The sequence below is a fragment of the Nilaparvata lugens genome, chromosome 12 (assembly GCF_014356525.2).
Source record: "Nilaparvata lugens isolate BPH chromosome 12, ASM1435652v1, whole genome shotgun sequence".
Taxonomy (NCBI): Eukaryota; Metazoa; Arthropoda; class Insecta; order Hemiptera; family Delphacidae; genus Nilaparvata; species Nilaparvata lugens.
Genome location: NC_052515.1, coordinates 3,151,044 through 3,167,733, shown reverse-complemented (window position 1 = coordinate 3,167,733; position 16,690 = coordinate 3,151,044). Strand labels below are relative to the sequence as shown.

At 36.2% G+C, this 16,690-nt stretch overlaps 1 protein-coding gene across 7 annotated transcripts in view; it reads left to right on the top strand.

Moving 5' to 3' along the window:
- Positions 1-16,690, top strand: part of LOC111054155 — a 43,486-nt gene that overhangs the window by 9,666 nt on the left and 17,130 nt on the right. For 5 of the 7 annotated variants that reach the window (XM_039438671.1, XM_039438676.1, XM_039438673.1 and 2 more), the window contains exons 2-3: positions 931-1,107; positions 8,049-8,227. In XM_039438671.1, the coding sequence (XP_039294605.1) occupies positions 931-1,107; positions 8,049-8,227 (356 nt within the window). Of the gene's footprint in view, positions 1-930; positions 1,108-4,883; positions 5,132-8,048; positions 8,228-16,690 lie in introns of those variants that run through there. The other 2 variants (XM_039438675.1, XM_039438674.1) reach the window with 1 other exon arrangement.

The following is a 16,690-nucleotide window of genomic DNA, read 5'->3' as shown; positions in this document are numbered from 1 at the left end:
TGGATATGACTGTACAAGAGCAACAGACTTACTTAATACTGCTCCACTCCAAATTTAATAAATAGTGAAACGTAAAGCCACTTTTAAAAAAATGAATTGGGATTCAGGAAAGGAATAAGTTAAGAAAGCACCTGTTTTTCTCATTTCATTATTCTACAAAAAATATTTAATAAACCTAATTCAATCCAAGCATAAAGAAAAGATAACATAAGATGATATCCCATGGTATAGGGCGTTCATGTTTGAAATTTTACTGTCAACTCAAGTTGATAGTCTCAGTAGTTTTTTTTGTAAAGCTATGTGACGCTGGTAGTCTCTTATACTGTGCCGTTCTTAAGGTGCGTACAGACTGTCGCTCTGCTCCGCAACCGAACGTCACTCCAGCAGAGCGATTGATGATCGACCGGCGAGCAACAGTGGTTCGACCGGGAAACGCGAGAAAATCTAACATCTTCCGTAATGTTCATGATGGGTGCGTGGGCGGTCCGACTGTGGTTCGATGGTGGTACGAGGGCGGTACGAGGGAGGAGCGTGCTCGGTGCGGGTTGGAAGCACGAATATGTGTACGCAGCTTTACACTCTCATCCAGCTAAAACAATAATAATGAACAGTAGTCTACAGTAATAGACTTCAGTTAACAAAATTAAAATTTGGAATATAAACGACCTAAACAATTGGATATCTACTTTTGCAATGTTTTCTCTATGTTATCACCATAAATGATGCAGTATCAACACAATATGTAGACATAAAATGTCGACTTGCTCCAGAATGCACAAGACATGAACTTTTTATATTTAATGACAAAGCTGTTAAACAGTTGAATACTACTCTAATATTGGCATATAAATAAACTTCTTATGCTAACTTTTCTCTATGATTGAAGCAATAAATTTCTTGAAGTTATAGTCAACTTTATATTTTTTACAGATGCAGAAGTATCTGGGAGATCTCTACCCTGCGAGAAGACTTCAAGCAAAGATGGTGGCTTCATTTCGGCCATGTCAGTGAAAGACCCCATCTACAAGAACGTGGGACCAATGGCCCACAAGTATCTCTCCACCAAGGTCGACTTTCCCTACGGAATTCACTACGAAAAACAAACAGGTGACTATAGAGTTGGTCATAGTTCAGTGAAACTAGTTGGGGATGATTTAATCATCAATTTTAAGGGCAAAGAGAAGACATTTAAAGGCACTGAAGGTCTATGGAGGTTGTTAACACAGGACATGAATTATTTTGATGAGAACGATTATTTTAGTGAAAAGGATTGGGAGACTTATATGAAGATTTTACTGATAACCAATGAGGAACTGGCTGTGAGAGATCCCGATGAGATCCCGAAGGAGGAATTGTTGACTGAAAAAGGGGAGACGATTCAAATTTCGACGTTTTGTCGGGAGGCTCGTTATGTGAAGGAAATTGACGAACTGCTTCGACGGTTAGTCGATCTACAGAAGGTCGGGTTGGGCTCCAAAGTGTACTGCGGATACACCCAGACCTGCCTCCTCTTTTGGATCACCTCGCGCCTGGTGGGAACTATTGGAGCTCTCAACAAGAAAACCGAAAACTTATCGAGTGGATTAAACTCAATAAAAAACTGATAGAGGAAAGTGAGCTATTGGATCTAGTGTTCTCTGGTCTACCGTTCGGATTCAACTACAAAACTAACCCAATTTGTACGCCTAGAAATTCATCCGGCACCCGGATTTATACTAATAGACAAATAACTAAAATGAAACCTCAGGATTCAGATTGTAAAGCGCATGACAAACGGTATCAACATTACTTGGCTGGTGATAAGGATCTCATAGCAGATGCAAAGGAAGGTATGGTGAATTTGCAGGAAATATTCATTTCTGATCCTTCTTATTTTGAACAATTTGACATTTCCGAGAAAATTACAGGAAAGAAACTTAACATGGCTCTTCAAAAAGGGTTATACTTTCTCCAAAGCTACTATAGTGGTTGAAATTGATCTGAAAAGGATGGACAAAGGAGAAATTTTGAAGAGGTGTACCAAAATTTCAATAGTTTCATTACATATTTTTCCAAATCAACATAAGTTAGTCTTGAAAATTTGGGTTTTCCATTGTGTATGAAAAAAAATGTCTACTAAATAGCGTTGTTTTTCTTCAAATAAAATGGTCTGATAAATTTTTCAATTAGAGTTTTTGATTTATTCAATGTAAGGATATATTAATTTATTCATTCATTATTTGTACAAAATCACTTATATAAAAATGATATTGTTTAGAGATCCACCTGAACTTTGAACTCAGGTTACATCATCCTTCATATTACTTGTGCACAAGCCTTAGGCTTCCATGGGCATCATCCTTAGCAAAAAGGGATGTATTAACCGTTCCTGCATACGTATATTGAGTTAAATAGTTTGGAAATCGTGAACAGTGTAGGCCTATTACCAAATTGATTAAAATATCAATATTTGTGTGGAATAATTAATTTCTGAACAATGATTGAAGTACTAGATATTGGATAAGATTTGAAGCAATTTGAGAAGACTTCTCGAAGTTTACAAAAATCTCATTAAATGTCAATTTGATCTTAATGATTGGTAGAGGTATATTTTTGAATGAACCCCAACATGAATTTTACTATAGATTAAACAATGATAACTATATAATTGGAGTAACTTAGAATCACCCAACACTGAAGTCATGATCAAATTACTGCCGGCCAGGATAGCCGAGACGACTAAGGTGTTGTTGAATCCTATGCTTGCGCTACCTTGTCGTGGGTTCGAATCCCGCCGATTAGAATGGACGTTTCATCAAATCATCCACGCACAACCAAAAATGTCATTAGGCAACATCCACAATGATTAACAAAGAGAATTCGTGAATAACTGGAGGTTAAAAATAGAGTAGATAAAGAAAAATAGATAATATTCAGAAATTTATATTTTAGAGTGGTGCAGGAAATGTTTCATCAAAACCTTGGAATGTTTTCGGATAAAAGTAAATAATTCATAAATTAAATTGTTACAGTATTATAATATATTTATGTTCATTTATTCATGATCGAAAATACAGTACAGCAACGTTAGTAGACAGAATACAGTAGACGGTTAAGCCGCGTTTACACCAAAGTTATTAACTAAATGTTGTTCCTTATAGACTCTATTAGATTGAACACAGCTTATCATACACATGATGAACATATGTGTTTGTCAAGTTCTGTTCAGTCTAATAGAATCTATAAGGATTAAGTTATTAACATTTTGTTAATAACTTTGGTGTAAACGCGGCTTTAGTTTTTTGACCGAGCGAAGTGAGGTCTAAGATTCAAGTCGTCGGTTTGGTATTTTTCTTAATGTTCAAATGTTTATATGTTGCGCGAAACGCGGTAATAGATTTTCATTAAATTTGACAAGTATGTTCCTTTTCAAATTGCGCGTCGACGTATCTACAACACTTTTGGAAATTTTGCATTTCAAGGATAATATAAAAGGAAAAGGAGCCTCCTTACGCCAATATTAGAGTAAAAATCAGATTATAGAATTTATTATTCATCATAAATCAGCTGTCTAGTGGACTATAATACTACCCGTTCAAAAACATCGAACATCTTGAAAATGTATCTTTCCATCAACGTTGTAGACAGTTGCAGCCAGTCCTGATAACAGCGCTCAGACTCACATTCCGGGACGACACGTCACGGTACGATAGGACAAAAAGCTCTATGTTTATTTAGGATTTTTTCTAGACATTTTAAATTGAAAAATTATTCATTAATTTTCGAGAAAACATAACAACAGGTCAATGTAACTTACTGATCGCGAGGTCTACTGTTCACAGAACTACTAGTCTACTTAGACAGTACAGGGACCAAGAATTGAGCATTGCGGGTTGCCTATACTGATCCTGAATCGCATATCATCTCTGATATTACCTATCTCTATCTTCAACTTATTTTCTGTCTTTTTTTTTAACAATATTCTACGGTAGACGAATATTATGCTTGAGAATAATAATTATTGATATATTGAACTGTCTCATGGAATGAAGTGTTGAACGAACATGATTGCTATGATAGCTATTATCTCTAGTTGAATGTGTCCCGTCCTAGGAAGAATTGCAAAGAATTTTATGTGGGTTCAGTCAATTGGGTTTGACTGTCAAAGATGTGAAATGATGAGGAAAATTGAAGAGTAAGTTATCATCGTTGAATAATTAACTTTATTTTGCAAGAATTTTTTATTGGTCAATAAAACAAATTTATTATTCTTTATTATTATTATTAACTCGATACTCAGAACGCCTGAAATAGTTGAAAGTTGACAATAGTTGATAGAAATATGTTTACATTCAGCGGAACAGTTAACGTTGAGAAGCGTTGAGAGGGCTTCAAGATACGCATACCTAGGCGCACTCCAATTAAAAACAGTGCATCAAATCTAATAATCGTCCGATGTGTGCCGTCCGTCCGATGACGATCTGTGTGCGCCTACCTTAAGTCAATTGGGTTGACTGTCAAAGAGGTAAAATAATGAGGAAAATTGATGAGTAAGTTATTGTCGTTGAATAATTAACTTTATTTTGAAAGAACTTGATACTTAGAACGCCTGAAATAGTTGAAAGTTGACAATAGTTGATAGAAATCTGTTTACACACCGGCACAATTGAAGTTGAGAAGCGTTGAGAGGGCTTCAAGAATAATTCCCCATCATTTTCAATATTAATATGATGTCATGAATTTTTAAATAGATTATTCTCTATATTTATTTGCTATTTTTATTAAAGATATTAATTTGATAATTTTTTTTATTACAAAAATATATTTAACTAAATTTTTAATCCAAATTATAAAAACATCACACATGATCCTTCCAAGAAAAAGAAAATTTGAATCATATGTTCAGTTGTTAGTGAGTTTTATTTTGGTACAGATCACTTCTAAAATTTTCCGTGTACATTTCACACATCTACATTCATGTCAAATTTTCCGTAAAAATTAATTCAAAATTTTTGTTAAATTTTTTGTTTTGTCTGAAAGTAGAGCACTAACATCATGCCTACTGAATTGGAATTGATTGCTCTTGAAACAGAGTTTGATCTTTATTTATCATTCACAAAAAGATTGGTTTTGAATCTGCCCGATTCTGATGGTAAGCATATTTTATACTGGACGTACACTTACACCTTTACCAATTGTGTTAGTATAGCAGTGATCAAAATCACTGAAAAATACTAGAAGATATACTACTTTCTTGATTATACTTCTTCATTTGAAATTCACAAGAAAAATTTTTCTCAATAGACTATATCAGATGCGGTAATCTCGACTGATCACTAGATAGTTACTGAATAGACGGATTTTCACCGTATAAGTCGATGACCGGTACAGTTGAAAAATAATTCCTATGAGTTCTATTGGAACTATTTCCACTCAGCCCAGCCAAGCGAGTATAAATAGACCCATTAAGCTGGGTTTACACAAAAGTTATTAACAAAATGTTAATAACTTAATCCTTATAGATTCTACTAGATTGAACATAACTTATCATACACATGATAAACATACTTGATACTTACTTACTTGATACTTGTTGTCGTTGCCGAAGACTGGGGATTCCAGATAGACAGTGTCATGAACAAGGTTGGTTGGTAGCCATTTTGGCTAGTCGTTGGAGTAGAACTGATTCAAAAAAGGGGCTCGTCCTCAAGCTCAAGTAGAGTGGCTTGTCGATCAGCTTCAGCTTCACTGTGCTAAGCAGTTTATCTCTTGGTAAATTTCTCACTTCACTGGGCAGCCTGTTCAACATTCGAATGGCTGCTGCTGGGTAGCTGTTGTAGGTGCTGCTCAATCGTGTGTGGGATGCCTCAAGGTCAGCAGCTCGGCGCGTATTGTGGCTGTGGATTTCACCTCTTCTCGTCCAGTCTTCCTGGTTGTCCATCAGGTGTGATAGTGAGCAGAACACGTACTGAATGTAGATGGTGAGGATCCCCATACCCTTGAAGAGAGGTTTACAGTGGTCCCTACTTCCCGAGAATGTGATTGTTCGGACTGCTCTTTTTTGGAGGAGCAGCACATCCTTTGCTGCTGGTACTTGTCCCCACAGGATCAGTCCATACATGATGTGGCTGTGAAAGAGTGAGTGGTATGCCATCACCAAACTATCCCTGCCTACCACATGTCTGAGATTTTTTAGCAGGTATATTACCCTGGAAAGCTTTCGACACACTTCTGACATGGTGACTCCATCCAGCCAGAAGCCAAGAAACTTGACCGGTTCTGCCTCCTGCCGTCGCAGTGAGCAAATGAGGGTATTTGTTTTGTCCTCATTCAGCTTTAGTTTGTTTGCTAAGAACCACTTTTTTGCGCTGCATAACAGTTATGCAGATCTTGAAATGGCCTCATCACTTGTTGGACCTCTCGCTGCTATTGTAGTGTCATCTGCAAAAATCACTGCTTCCTCGTTTGCTGTGAAATCGTTCATGAGGAGAATAAACAGCAAGGGTCCCAACACTGAACCCTGTAGTACACCATGCTCTACTCTCCTGATTCTTGAAGTCGCTCCCTTTATTGAAATAGCTTGTATTCTATTTTGCAAGTAGTTTACAATTGTTTTCAGCACGGTCCCTTTCATGCCATAGATTTCAAGCTTTTTGATGAGTATGTGTTTGTCAAGTTCTGTTCAATCTAATTTTAATATAATCTATAAGGAATTAGTTATAAACATTTTGTTAATAACTTTGGTGTAAACCCAGCTTTAGATCTCATAAAAATAATACTCTCACGTTTACCATCATGATATGTGGGAAGAAAGCACTTCGTTTGCATGAAAGCCTGTTGAAATTCAACCATGACAAATGCTACAAGAACTAATTATTGTAGAATATCTCAATGTTTGAATTATTTGCAAAGTGTTGAAAAATTTCATTAAATTGAATGTGAAATTCTACGTCAGATTACACAATTCCAGTATTTATTGAAACTACTAAATAATTGGGTGAAAATTAAAGTCATTTTTTTACCTAATTTGTTTGTATCTGTCGAAAATAGATCTGTATGTATTAGGAACTTGTCTCAGAAGCAGTGAAACATGCATCTGAATTTCATGTATTGATATAAAAACTTAGAGAAAAATAACGATGCATCAATTTTCCAATCAATGCCTCGTTAATAGAAAATTTCTCATTGAATTTCCTTGTTTGAATTTAAATTTTTTTTGACCACGATCTAGGAAGTCTTCATCACATATGGTTTGTACAACTACAATAACAGACTAAGGCCCAGTTGCACAACAGCCGGTTAAATTTTAACCGTGATTAATTTCACGAGAACCAATCAGAGAAGGCGTTTTTGAAAAGACGGCTTCTCTGATTGGTTCTCGTGGAATTAATCACGGTTAAAATTTAACCGGCTGTTGTGCAACCAGCACTAAGGGCGAGACCATATTAGCATAGTATACATACAGTATGGAAACCCGGCTAGTACCCTGGCGCAAAAATCTGCCATCTTTTTAGGAAGTTCCGCTTTGTAATAGTATTGATGGGAGGTTTGGATCACTTAACTGATCCGGATCAATTGATCTCGTTCACTGCCGCAAGCCAATCAGAAAACCAGGATTGGAACTTCCCAATAACGTCACGTGACGTGTCTAGTATTTGTGCCATGTAAAAAGCATTGGTTTGATTGACAGTTTCCATTCTGTACCTATTCTGTGATATTAGGCCATCTCTATGACAATACACTCCAACTCAGAAACAGCATAAATATCTGAAAAAAATAAAAAACGTATGAGCTCTCAAATCAAATTTCATTTATTCAAGTAGTTGCATATAAAAGACAAGCTTCACAACATTGAATCGTCACAATCAATAATAAACACAGAAAATACAATAGTGCAAGGAGGAGACATCAAAGAAAAACACTGCCTTCAGGAACACCCCCTGGAGTTAGACCCCCTCGCCCCAAGAATAGAAAAAACAATTTATAATAATTACTACCTATGTTCTCTCGCCTATGACAATACACGTCAACTTGATAACAACATTAATATCTGAAAAATGCATTTCTAGATCGTACTAGGGCGGCAATATGGCTGCAAAAGCTGCGTGGTATCACAAATGATGACCAGAAGAAGTTGAGAAACGAGCATCTGAAGCTGCTGCTGTTTGCCCTGCATCGACGGAGTATGCTCAGTGTCTTCGAGAAGCCGCCACCCGAGGAACTCGAGTCATTCCACGATGGACTCACGGTAAATAGATAAATTATCATTTATCACAAAAGTGACATTACTCATGTGCAAGCATGACCACATATGGGAGAATACCCAAATATATTACTAACAAATCCACCTATAAAAATTTAATACTCAAAACTGTGTCTCACGGTTTTTATAACAACAAAAACCTGAGTAGTTTTAATAGATAATTGTTCATTCTTGTGAAAGAATAAACAGGCTGCAAATTCTTAAAGATTTAATTATGTCAAGTTTGAATATGGACCTGTGCGGAGCACGCGGTACCTGATATTATGTTCATGAAATTATGCTTGACTCAAGTCTATACTTTAAAGGTCCGTTGTCACTGGTGCGGCTGGAACGATAGTCGTTGAACGATTATCGGTGGACGATCATCGCTCGGCGATGATCGTTGCAGTGGTCATTGTCACTGATGCGATTAATAAACATTAGTTCAGTTGAGGTTTGACTGTTGCTAAGTGAAGTACTGAATGATGAGTTTAAAGAAACGGCTACTGAGTTATTTGTTAGTTGAAGATTTAGAAGATGAAGATATTTTAGAAATGTTAAGTGTACCACGACTTAACACACATAATATATTCACAAAGAGAACAGAAGAAGGTTACTTCAAAATATTAATAAACAATCATTTGCAAGCTGATGAGAGAATGTTTTCTGAGTTCTTTAGACTTTCCAAAGTTCAGTTTCAGTTTGTGTCTAGTTTAATCAATGAGGACCTTAAAAAGTTGTCTTCAAACTACATTTAAAGAATTCATTGAAAAATGTTGCAATTGATGACTCATATCCGGCTATAACAATCTAAGCCCAGACGCCTAGCTGGGTAATGCAAATAATAAACAGGAGACTGATCGTCTATTTTTATGGTTTGTGGATATTGTTGAAGTAGTCTTTTAAAATTTAAAAACTTTTTAAGTCTTTAAAAATTTTTTTTATCATTTCACACTATCATAGTCCAGTTCCTAGATGTAAATATAATAAAAAAGGCAGGCCCATTGATTGTTCAAAACTGGTTTCATTTTGGCTTTTTGGAATAATATTGATAATGGAAATAAATATTCTTCCAATACTTATTGATAATTGATGTAATTTTCTCTAGTAACGTGTGAACATTGAGGGGGCAAAATACAGACTATTGCACTTCCCTACCACTGTTTTTGTGACCATTTGTGAAGAGTGCTTAAATGGAAAGAAAGAGCTAAAAAAAAAAAAAAAAAAAAAAAAGAGCAAGAGGACTCAAGACTGTGACAATTTATTTATTAAATTGTAGAGATTTAAGAAGCATAGGAATGAAGTAAGCCCTCGGTTCCAGCCCAACCTATGCCAATCAACCATTTAAACAGCTTCCTTTTATACACCACATCGCTGCAGCTCTCAGCCTCCCTGATATCATTGGGCAAATTTCTATAGACGATTTGTGCTAGATAGTGAGGAGACCTAAGTTCTATTCCGTGATATAATTGAGGTGTTGAATATCCATGGTTATTTCTGTGTCGAGTTTGATAGTTATGTTGAATATTGCTGAGTAGTTCTATTTTGTGTTTCCTGATATATGTGAGAAGTGTTTTAATATACAGTTGTCTTAAGTTGAGCACAGGGAAGTCCGAGAACAACAGCGACGTGGGATATCTGGGTTCTTTTTTAAGAATTTTTTTTATAATGGTGCGCTGGGTAACCGAGAGAGGCTCCAGGCTAGCAGATGACACCCCTCCCCAGACAATGATACCATACTGTAACACTGACTGTGCATAAGCATGGTATACTCTTTTACTTAATCTGGTATCAAGTACTTGGCTCAACTGAGATAGACCATACAGCATCCGTCGTAGCCTTTGCTTGACACACTGCATATGTGGTGCCCAACTCAGCTGATGGTCAAAAATGACCCCCAGATATTTATATTGATCCACTCTGTCAATTACCCCGCAAGCACATGATAAAGATCCAACATCCCCACATGAGTGCATTTTCACCTGTCTCAGCCCTGGGTCTGGTTGGTTTCTTGTAACAACTGGCAAGTACTTGGTTTTGCCAAGATTCACAGTGAGGTTATTATGGTCAAACCAGTTTTTTATTTTGGAAAGATCTTTAGTGGCATTTTCATAAACTTCTTCCCATTCCCTACCTGTAGAAATAACCACTGTATCGTCAGCAAATAGGAATATCCTGCTTGTAGTATTGAGCCGGGAAATATTATTAATATATATCAAGAACAGTACTGGACCCAGCGTACTACCTTGAATGACGCCATAGTCTACACCATTCCTATCACTGTCTTCACCATCAATCTGAACAAATTGTTGGCGTTCACAAAAATAACTTTTGAACCACTGGAGAGAAGTGTCCCTAACTCCAATAGCTTCAAGTTTATTAAGAAGCTTGTCTCTATCTACTGAATCAAACGCCTTAGCCAGGTCCAGGAATGTCATGATAACTTTATTTTTAATTTTAACTGACTCTATTATGTATTTGTTTACCTGAAATAATGCATCATTGGTGTTTTTATCTTTTTGGAAGCCGTATTGGTTATGTGCTAGAATGTTATTTTCTTTCAAATATTCCATTAACTGTATTTTAATGCATTTTTCAATGATCTTTGACAGAGTAGATAACAGAGAAATGGGTCTATAGTTTGTAGGTTCGTTTTTGGGTCCTGATTTGTGGATTGGAATGATCTTCGCTATTTTTAGGTATTCTGGGAACTGTCCTGTCTGAATGCTAAGATTCACTATGTGGTGTATTGGGTTTATTAGTGTATGAAGGCTGTCTTTAATTATCCGTGTTGGAATACAGTCATACCCGGGAGCACTCCTGCCTTTGAGGCTATTAATTACATTTGATAATTCCTCTTTTGTCACCTCTTTCAATTTGAAGACAGCATCAACCACGTACTCTTGATCTCTGATCTCTGATTGCCCTACTGGATTCAAGGAGCTAGTGAGTATGGACCCAACTGATGTGAAATACTGATTAAAAGTATTCCCAATGTCCTTAATGTTAGGTTTTGAAGTAGGATCTCCTCTTTGGGCAAATGCGTCGATTGGGAATGAATGGGGTCCTTTGGCTTTTCCAGAGATTTCTTCTACTACCTTCCAGAACTTGTGTGGGTTATTTGAAACTTCATCGATTTTATTTTTGTAGTAATTATGTTTTGCTTGTTTTATAGTCGAATGTAGCATGTTTCTAAAACGAGTAAATTCAGTTTTCAAGGAAATACAATAAGGTTGTCTATTAAGTTTTTTTCTCAATTTATCGCGATGGCGTATGGAATTAATAAGTCCTCTAGTAATCCATGGTTTTATTTTTGTATGTTTAGCTGATATTTTAGTTTTTGTTGTCATTTGTTGAATAATATTCTGTGTAGTTTGTATAAATGAATTAGTTGCAAGATTGATATTATTTTCGTTTGTGACATGGTTCCAATTCTGCAAAGACAAAGTGTTTTTTACGCTATTCCAATCTATTTTCATGTAATAATTATCTCTATTGGGCGGTTTTTTGTTAGGTGTGAATAATTTCATGCACACGGCGTAGTGGTCGGTAATTGAGGTTTGTACTATAGTTGTAGCTGCTTCGTACAAGGGTGGTAACTTAACAAAGTAGTGGTCGATGCATGTATTACTAGCTGGCCTAGTAACCTTGTCGACACAGCAAGCGAGCCCCGCATCGTTCAACACATCCAAATACCTCTCTTCAAGCGTATGAGGATTGACATTCAAAAGGTTACAGTTAATATCTCCAGCTAAAATTTTAAAACAATTACTATTATTTGTTTGCTCATTGAAATATGATTCAATAGAGTCTGTAAAAATGCTAAGACTGGAGTTAGGGCTACGATAGATAGCCAGAAGTTCACAAGAAACACCTGCCAATTCAAAGGTGAGGGAGAGGCATGTCGCTAAACCCCCCAGTTGGAGCTCGCGACAATTAGCATCTATTTCTCTGTCTATGTATATAACAACACCATCGCTCTGATTTAAGTTTTTGTATGATCTATACAAATTGTAACCAGGGATTTTCATTAAATCGCTTTCATCATTCAACCAAGCTTCTGTTAGAATTATGCATGAGAAATGATAATCGAGGCTTTGCAATACTACTATGAATTCATCAATATTTTTTTTATAACTTCTAATATTTTGTTGTATTAGAGTGAAGTTATTTTGGCCTGCACAGTCACGACTCTCGAGCCCCCCGCCCTCTATAAATATACTACGGAAATCTTTAATATCCTGACACTCTGCACATTTAATTGGTGAAACGTCCAAAAGGTCCATAGCACTTCTTATCATAGGAGAAGAAAATACTATGAAATAAACAACGGCAAGCCGACCTGCCAGTCATGTTAGATTTGTTCAGAGAAGTTTTTAAATACGTCGGAAGATTATGAATAGAGCAGATTAATATAGTGAGTATCGTATCCACCTTTATAGTACAACTACATTTATCGTGAAAGCTATAGGCTACCGTAATTCACAGAAGCTGATTTTGACATTGATTCAATTTTTCGGAGTTGATAAGGTAAGAAACGTTACGAATTTATAGTAGAAGAAAGTGAGCGATAAGTGTGACGCACAACGCCCTGCTTATCGAATTCTATAGATAAGAAAATTGAAACCTTCTAACTTCTTATAGTCCAATTCTCTAGTAGTAGGCTACTACAGTATACGTTCTTTAATGTACTCAGTTCTAGTTGTTTACATGTACTATAAATTTACTTCATCACAATCAAGCATAGGAGAAACTCTTGCCTGAATGTAAAACATAATAATAGAGAAAAAAAATATCTGAATAGCTTCCTCTATTCTAATGAATAATCAATTATAAAAATATTGTTATTGAAGTAAATAATATGAAATCACAAATGAGAAATGAGTTCAACTTATTGATCTCTTCAATTAGGTATACGTTACCGGTACTTGTATGATATGGAAAAGAGACATATAAAGAGGATTGGCTTGATTATGAACTCGATTTCGGCACAGCAAGATTGACTAAGTAAGAGAACAATTTAAAACTCATGAAGTAAATTGAAATTTAAACATCTTGTGGTTCAGGGTAAATCTGAGTATAAAATTGATCATTTTATAAAGAGATAGGTACTAATACTATTGTGCTTCAAGAGTTCACAAAATAATTAGAATTTGAAACAGAGTTTGTAGAATAAAATTAAATTTCGAATAACTTATGTACCGTACGTAATATTGTTCTTCAAGAGTTCACGAAATAGTAAAGATTTGAAACAGTTAAGCTGGCTTAATAGAGTTCTCTTAATAGTCTTTATCAGTATAATTATGATGATAATAAATTTAAACTTCTCATTATTGAAAATAATAATAATATATTCATACTCTCGTCTCTCAAGACACAAAAAAAAAATTCTCATACCAGAGTTCACTGTCACCTCATTACATCTTGGAGTTTTGTTCTTGTACTGGGCGAGAGGGATGCGGAGTGTTGCCTTCTTTGTCGTTTGGCGGAGCTCCTTCCTGGCTATTCCTGGCCTTCAAGTTCTCCACATGTGTCAGGTCTCGAACACGAAAGGGTCGCTGCTCCGCTGATATCTTGGCCATGACTTTACAATCTGAAGTCCACACTGACGATAGCTTCTTTTCTCTCAATAGACTTCTGGCTGCGTTGAAGATGGCCCCCGTTTCAGGCGTTAGGTGCTCATTCAGGAAAATTGGGGTGTCAGGAAAAGTCTTCCTAAGCTCCATGGCATTGAGCTTTCCTTTCTGCCTCCTTGCTGTCAACCACATGTTCTTTGTTAGACGGGATATGAAGTTGACCACTATGGCCGGGGGTTTATTGTCTGTATTGCGACTCCGCAGCCTGTGCGCCGCTGAAATATCTGCTGGATAAAATTGCAATTGTAGAGCCATGGCTATGTCTCCTAAAATGTCAAGTACACTTTCTCTATGCGTAACTGGAACGCCGGAAATTAAAATATTATTCTTTCGAGTTTGTTGTTGAAGTTCTTGCACGTTTAATGTTACGTTTTTCAGTTCTTCTTTGAGACGTGCGTTTTCTTCTTTCACAGCTTCGACGGTTTTACAAGTTTTATCGCATTTTTCTTCAACGTTTTTGAATTGTTCCTTGATCTGGTTCCACATTTCGTTGTTTTTATCCCATTTACTGTTCGTCTCTTTCCTAAACTCCGTGATTGCTTCTAATATTGTTTCATTCGAAATTTCACGATCTTCCGTTTTGTTATTACCGGAACTCGTAGATGATGTAGAACATTTTTCACACTTCCATATTTTATTTCGTTTTCCAACTCCATGTCCGACACAGTTCTGGTGGAAAGCAGCTTGACACTCATGACACTTCACACAATCTCTATTGATTTCTGCCTTGCACAAGTCACACTCCATAATCACTTTACCGATATTCACAAAATATACAGTTTAAACAGAAAAACTATTAACTCGTGAGAGGTTAGAAAAACAATATAACTGTAAGCTGGCTGGCCGGCCCGAACTCGTTGCTCAGAGCACGATAACAAAGCCGTCCGATTGCATCGACTGCCCGATCGGAACTGTATAAAATATCTGTATAACTGTAAATAAATAACTGTATAAAATATCATCCAAAAATTGCTAAAAAAAATCGCCCCTATTTGCTCCCCGATAGGAATAATTAAGTTTGGAGACCTCCAGATATAGAAAACGAGTATCATCAACTACAGTTAATTTTTATTGCTTTTTTAAATTTTGTAAGGCAAAAAATATGATATTTTCTGAAAGAAAGTATTCTAAAGTATAAAAAAGAGCATAATCAAACTGTGGGGGTTATTAGTTAGTTATATTAGTTAATTATGTGAAATACACTTACCTGATCTTCCAACTTCTTCAGATATAACCACCCAAACATTGTCTTTAGCCCTTTGGTCCTTATACTGGGGATTTCTAAGGTCGTAAATCAAAGGGTGAGGAGAAATCGCCTCCACTAATTTCTCGTCTTCCTCAGGTGTAAATTTTAATGTTAAAAGAGCTGTTTTGGATGACATTGCACAATGATGACACGCACTCTATCAAACTCACATGTGCACTCCTCGAAAATCGGCCAACGACTGCGATTATGACTGCTCCAGCAGCAAGCAGACCCGTACGATTGCAGTCAGCGACTCTGTTGACAGTCGCGTCAGTGACAACGGCGCCATTCAACACAATGTACAGCAGGCGCTCTACGATTATCGTCCAACGACTGTAGTTCAACGATTATCGTTCCAGCCGCACCAGTGACAACGGACCTTAAAGGTCTATTTTCCAAAAAGTAGATTATGTTTGAAGTTCGTAAAATCGCAATTTTCCTTTCAATTACAAAAATATCAACATTATGAACTCTTTTTCATGGGAGTATGCTTGAAGTTTCTAGATTTTTACACTATTCCTATTAGTTGAAAAAATACCAATGCTTCAAACTCTCATATTTTTCATAAAAGCATGCTTGAATCTTGCTTAAGTCTATAGTTAAACTCTCCTATTTTCCAAAAAGTAGATTATGTTTGAAGTTCGTAAAATCGCAATTTTTCTTTCAGTTGCAAAAATACCAACGTTATAAACTCTTCTATTCTTCATGAAATGATACTCAAATTCTTCTAAATTATGCTATTTCTTTCTTTTAAGGGGTTGAGGTTTATGGAAAGGATAATCTTTGATAGATACGCTGCACACATAGACACTAGTAACGTCCATTAACAGCTACGGGAACGCGGAATTGGAAACGTCATGTACATTATTTTTTGACATAAATCTAATTCCGTGTTCCCATAACAGCTAGTGGACGCTACATCTCTTTCTGAGTCCAGCGTACCTATCAAAGATTATCCTTTCCATGAACCTCAACCCCTTAGGCCCGCCGCAAAGTAGACCACGAAAAGCAACACGCGCCGTGGGATGCTTTGTAAACGGATTAGCGTGGGTCTACTTTGCGGCTGGCCTTAACAGAAGAGGAATAGCACACTTTAGTAGAATTTGAGTATAATTTCGAGAAAAATAGAAATTCAAGCTTACTTTTGTGAAAAATAGAAGAGTTTATAACGTTGGTATTTTTGTAACTGGAAGAAAAATTGCGATTTTACGAACTTCAAGCTACTAGTTATACTTTTTGGAAAATAGGAGAGTTTAACTATAGACTTGAGCAAGATTCAAGCATGCTTTTATGAAAAATATGAGAGTTTGAAGCATTGGTATTTTTTCAACTAGAAAGAATAGTATAAACATCTAGAAACTTCAAGCATAACGTTGATATTTTTGTAATTGAAAGGAATTTTACGAACTTCAAGCATAGTCTACTTTTTGGAAAATAGAAGAGTTAAAGTATAGACTTGAGCTATATTCAAGCAAACTTTCATGAACATACTATCAGGTACCCCGTGCTCCGCAAGGTCCATATTCAAACTTGACATAATTAAATCTTGAAGAATTTAAAACAGACCTATAACCATCCTCGGTTAAT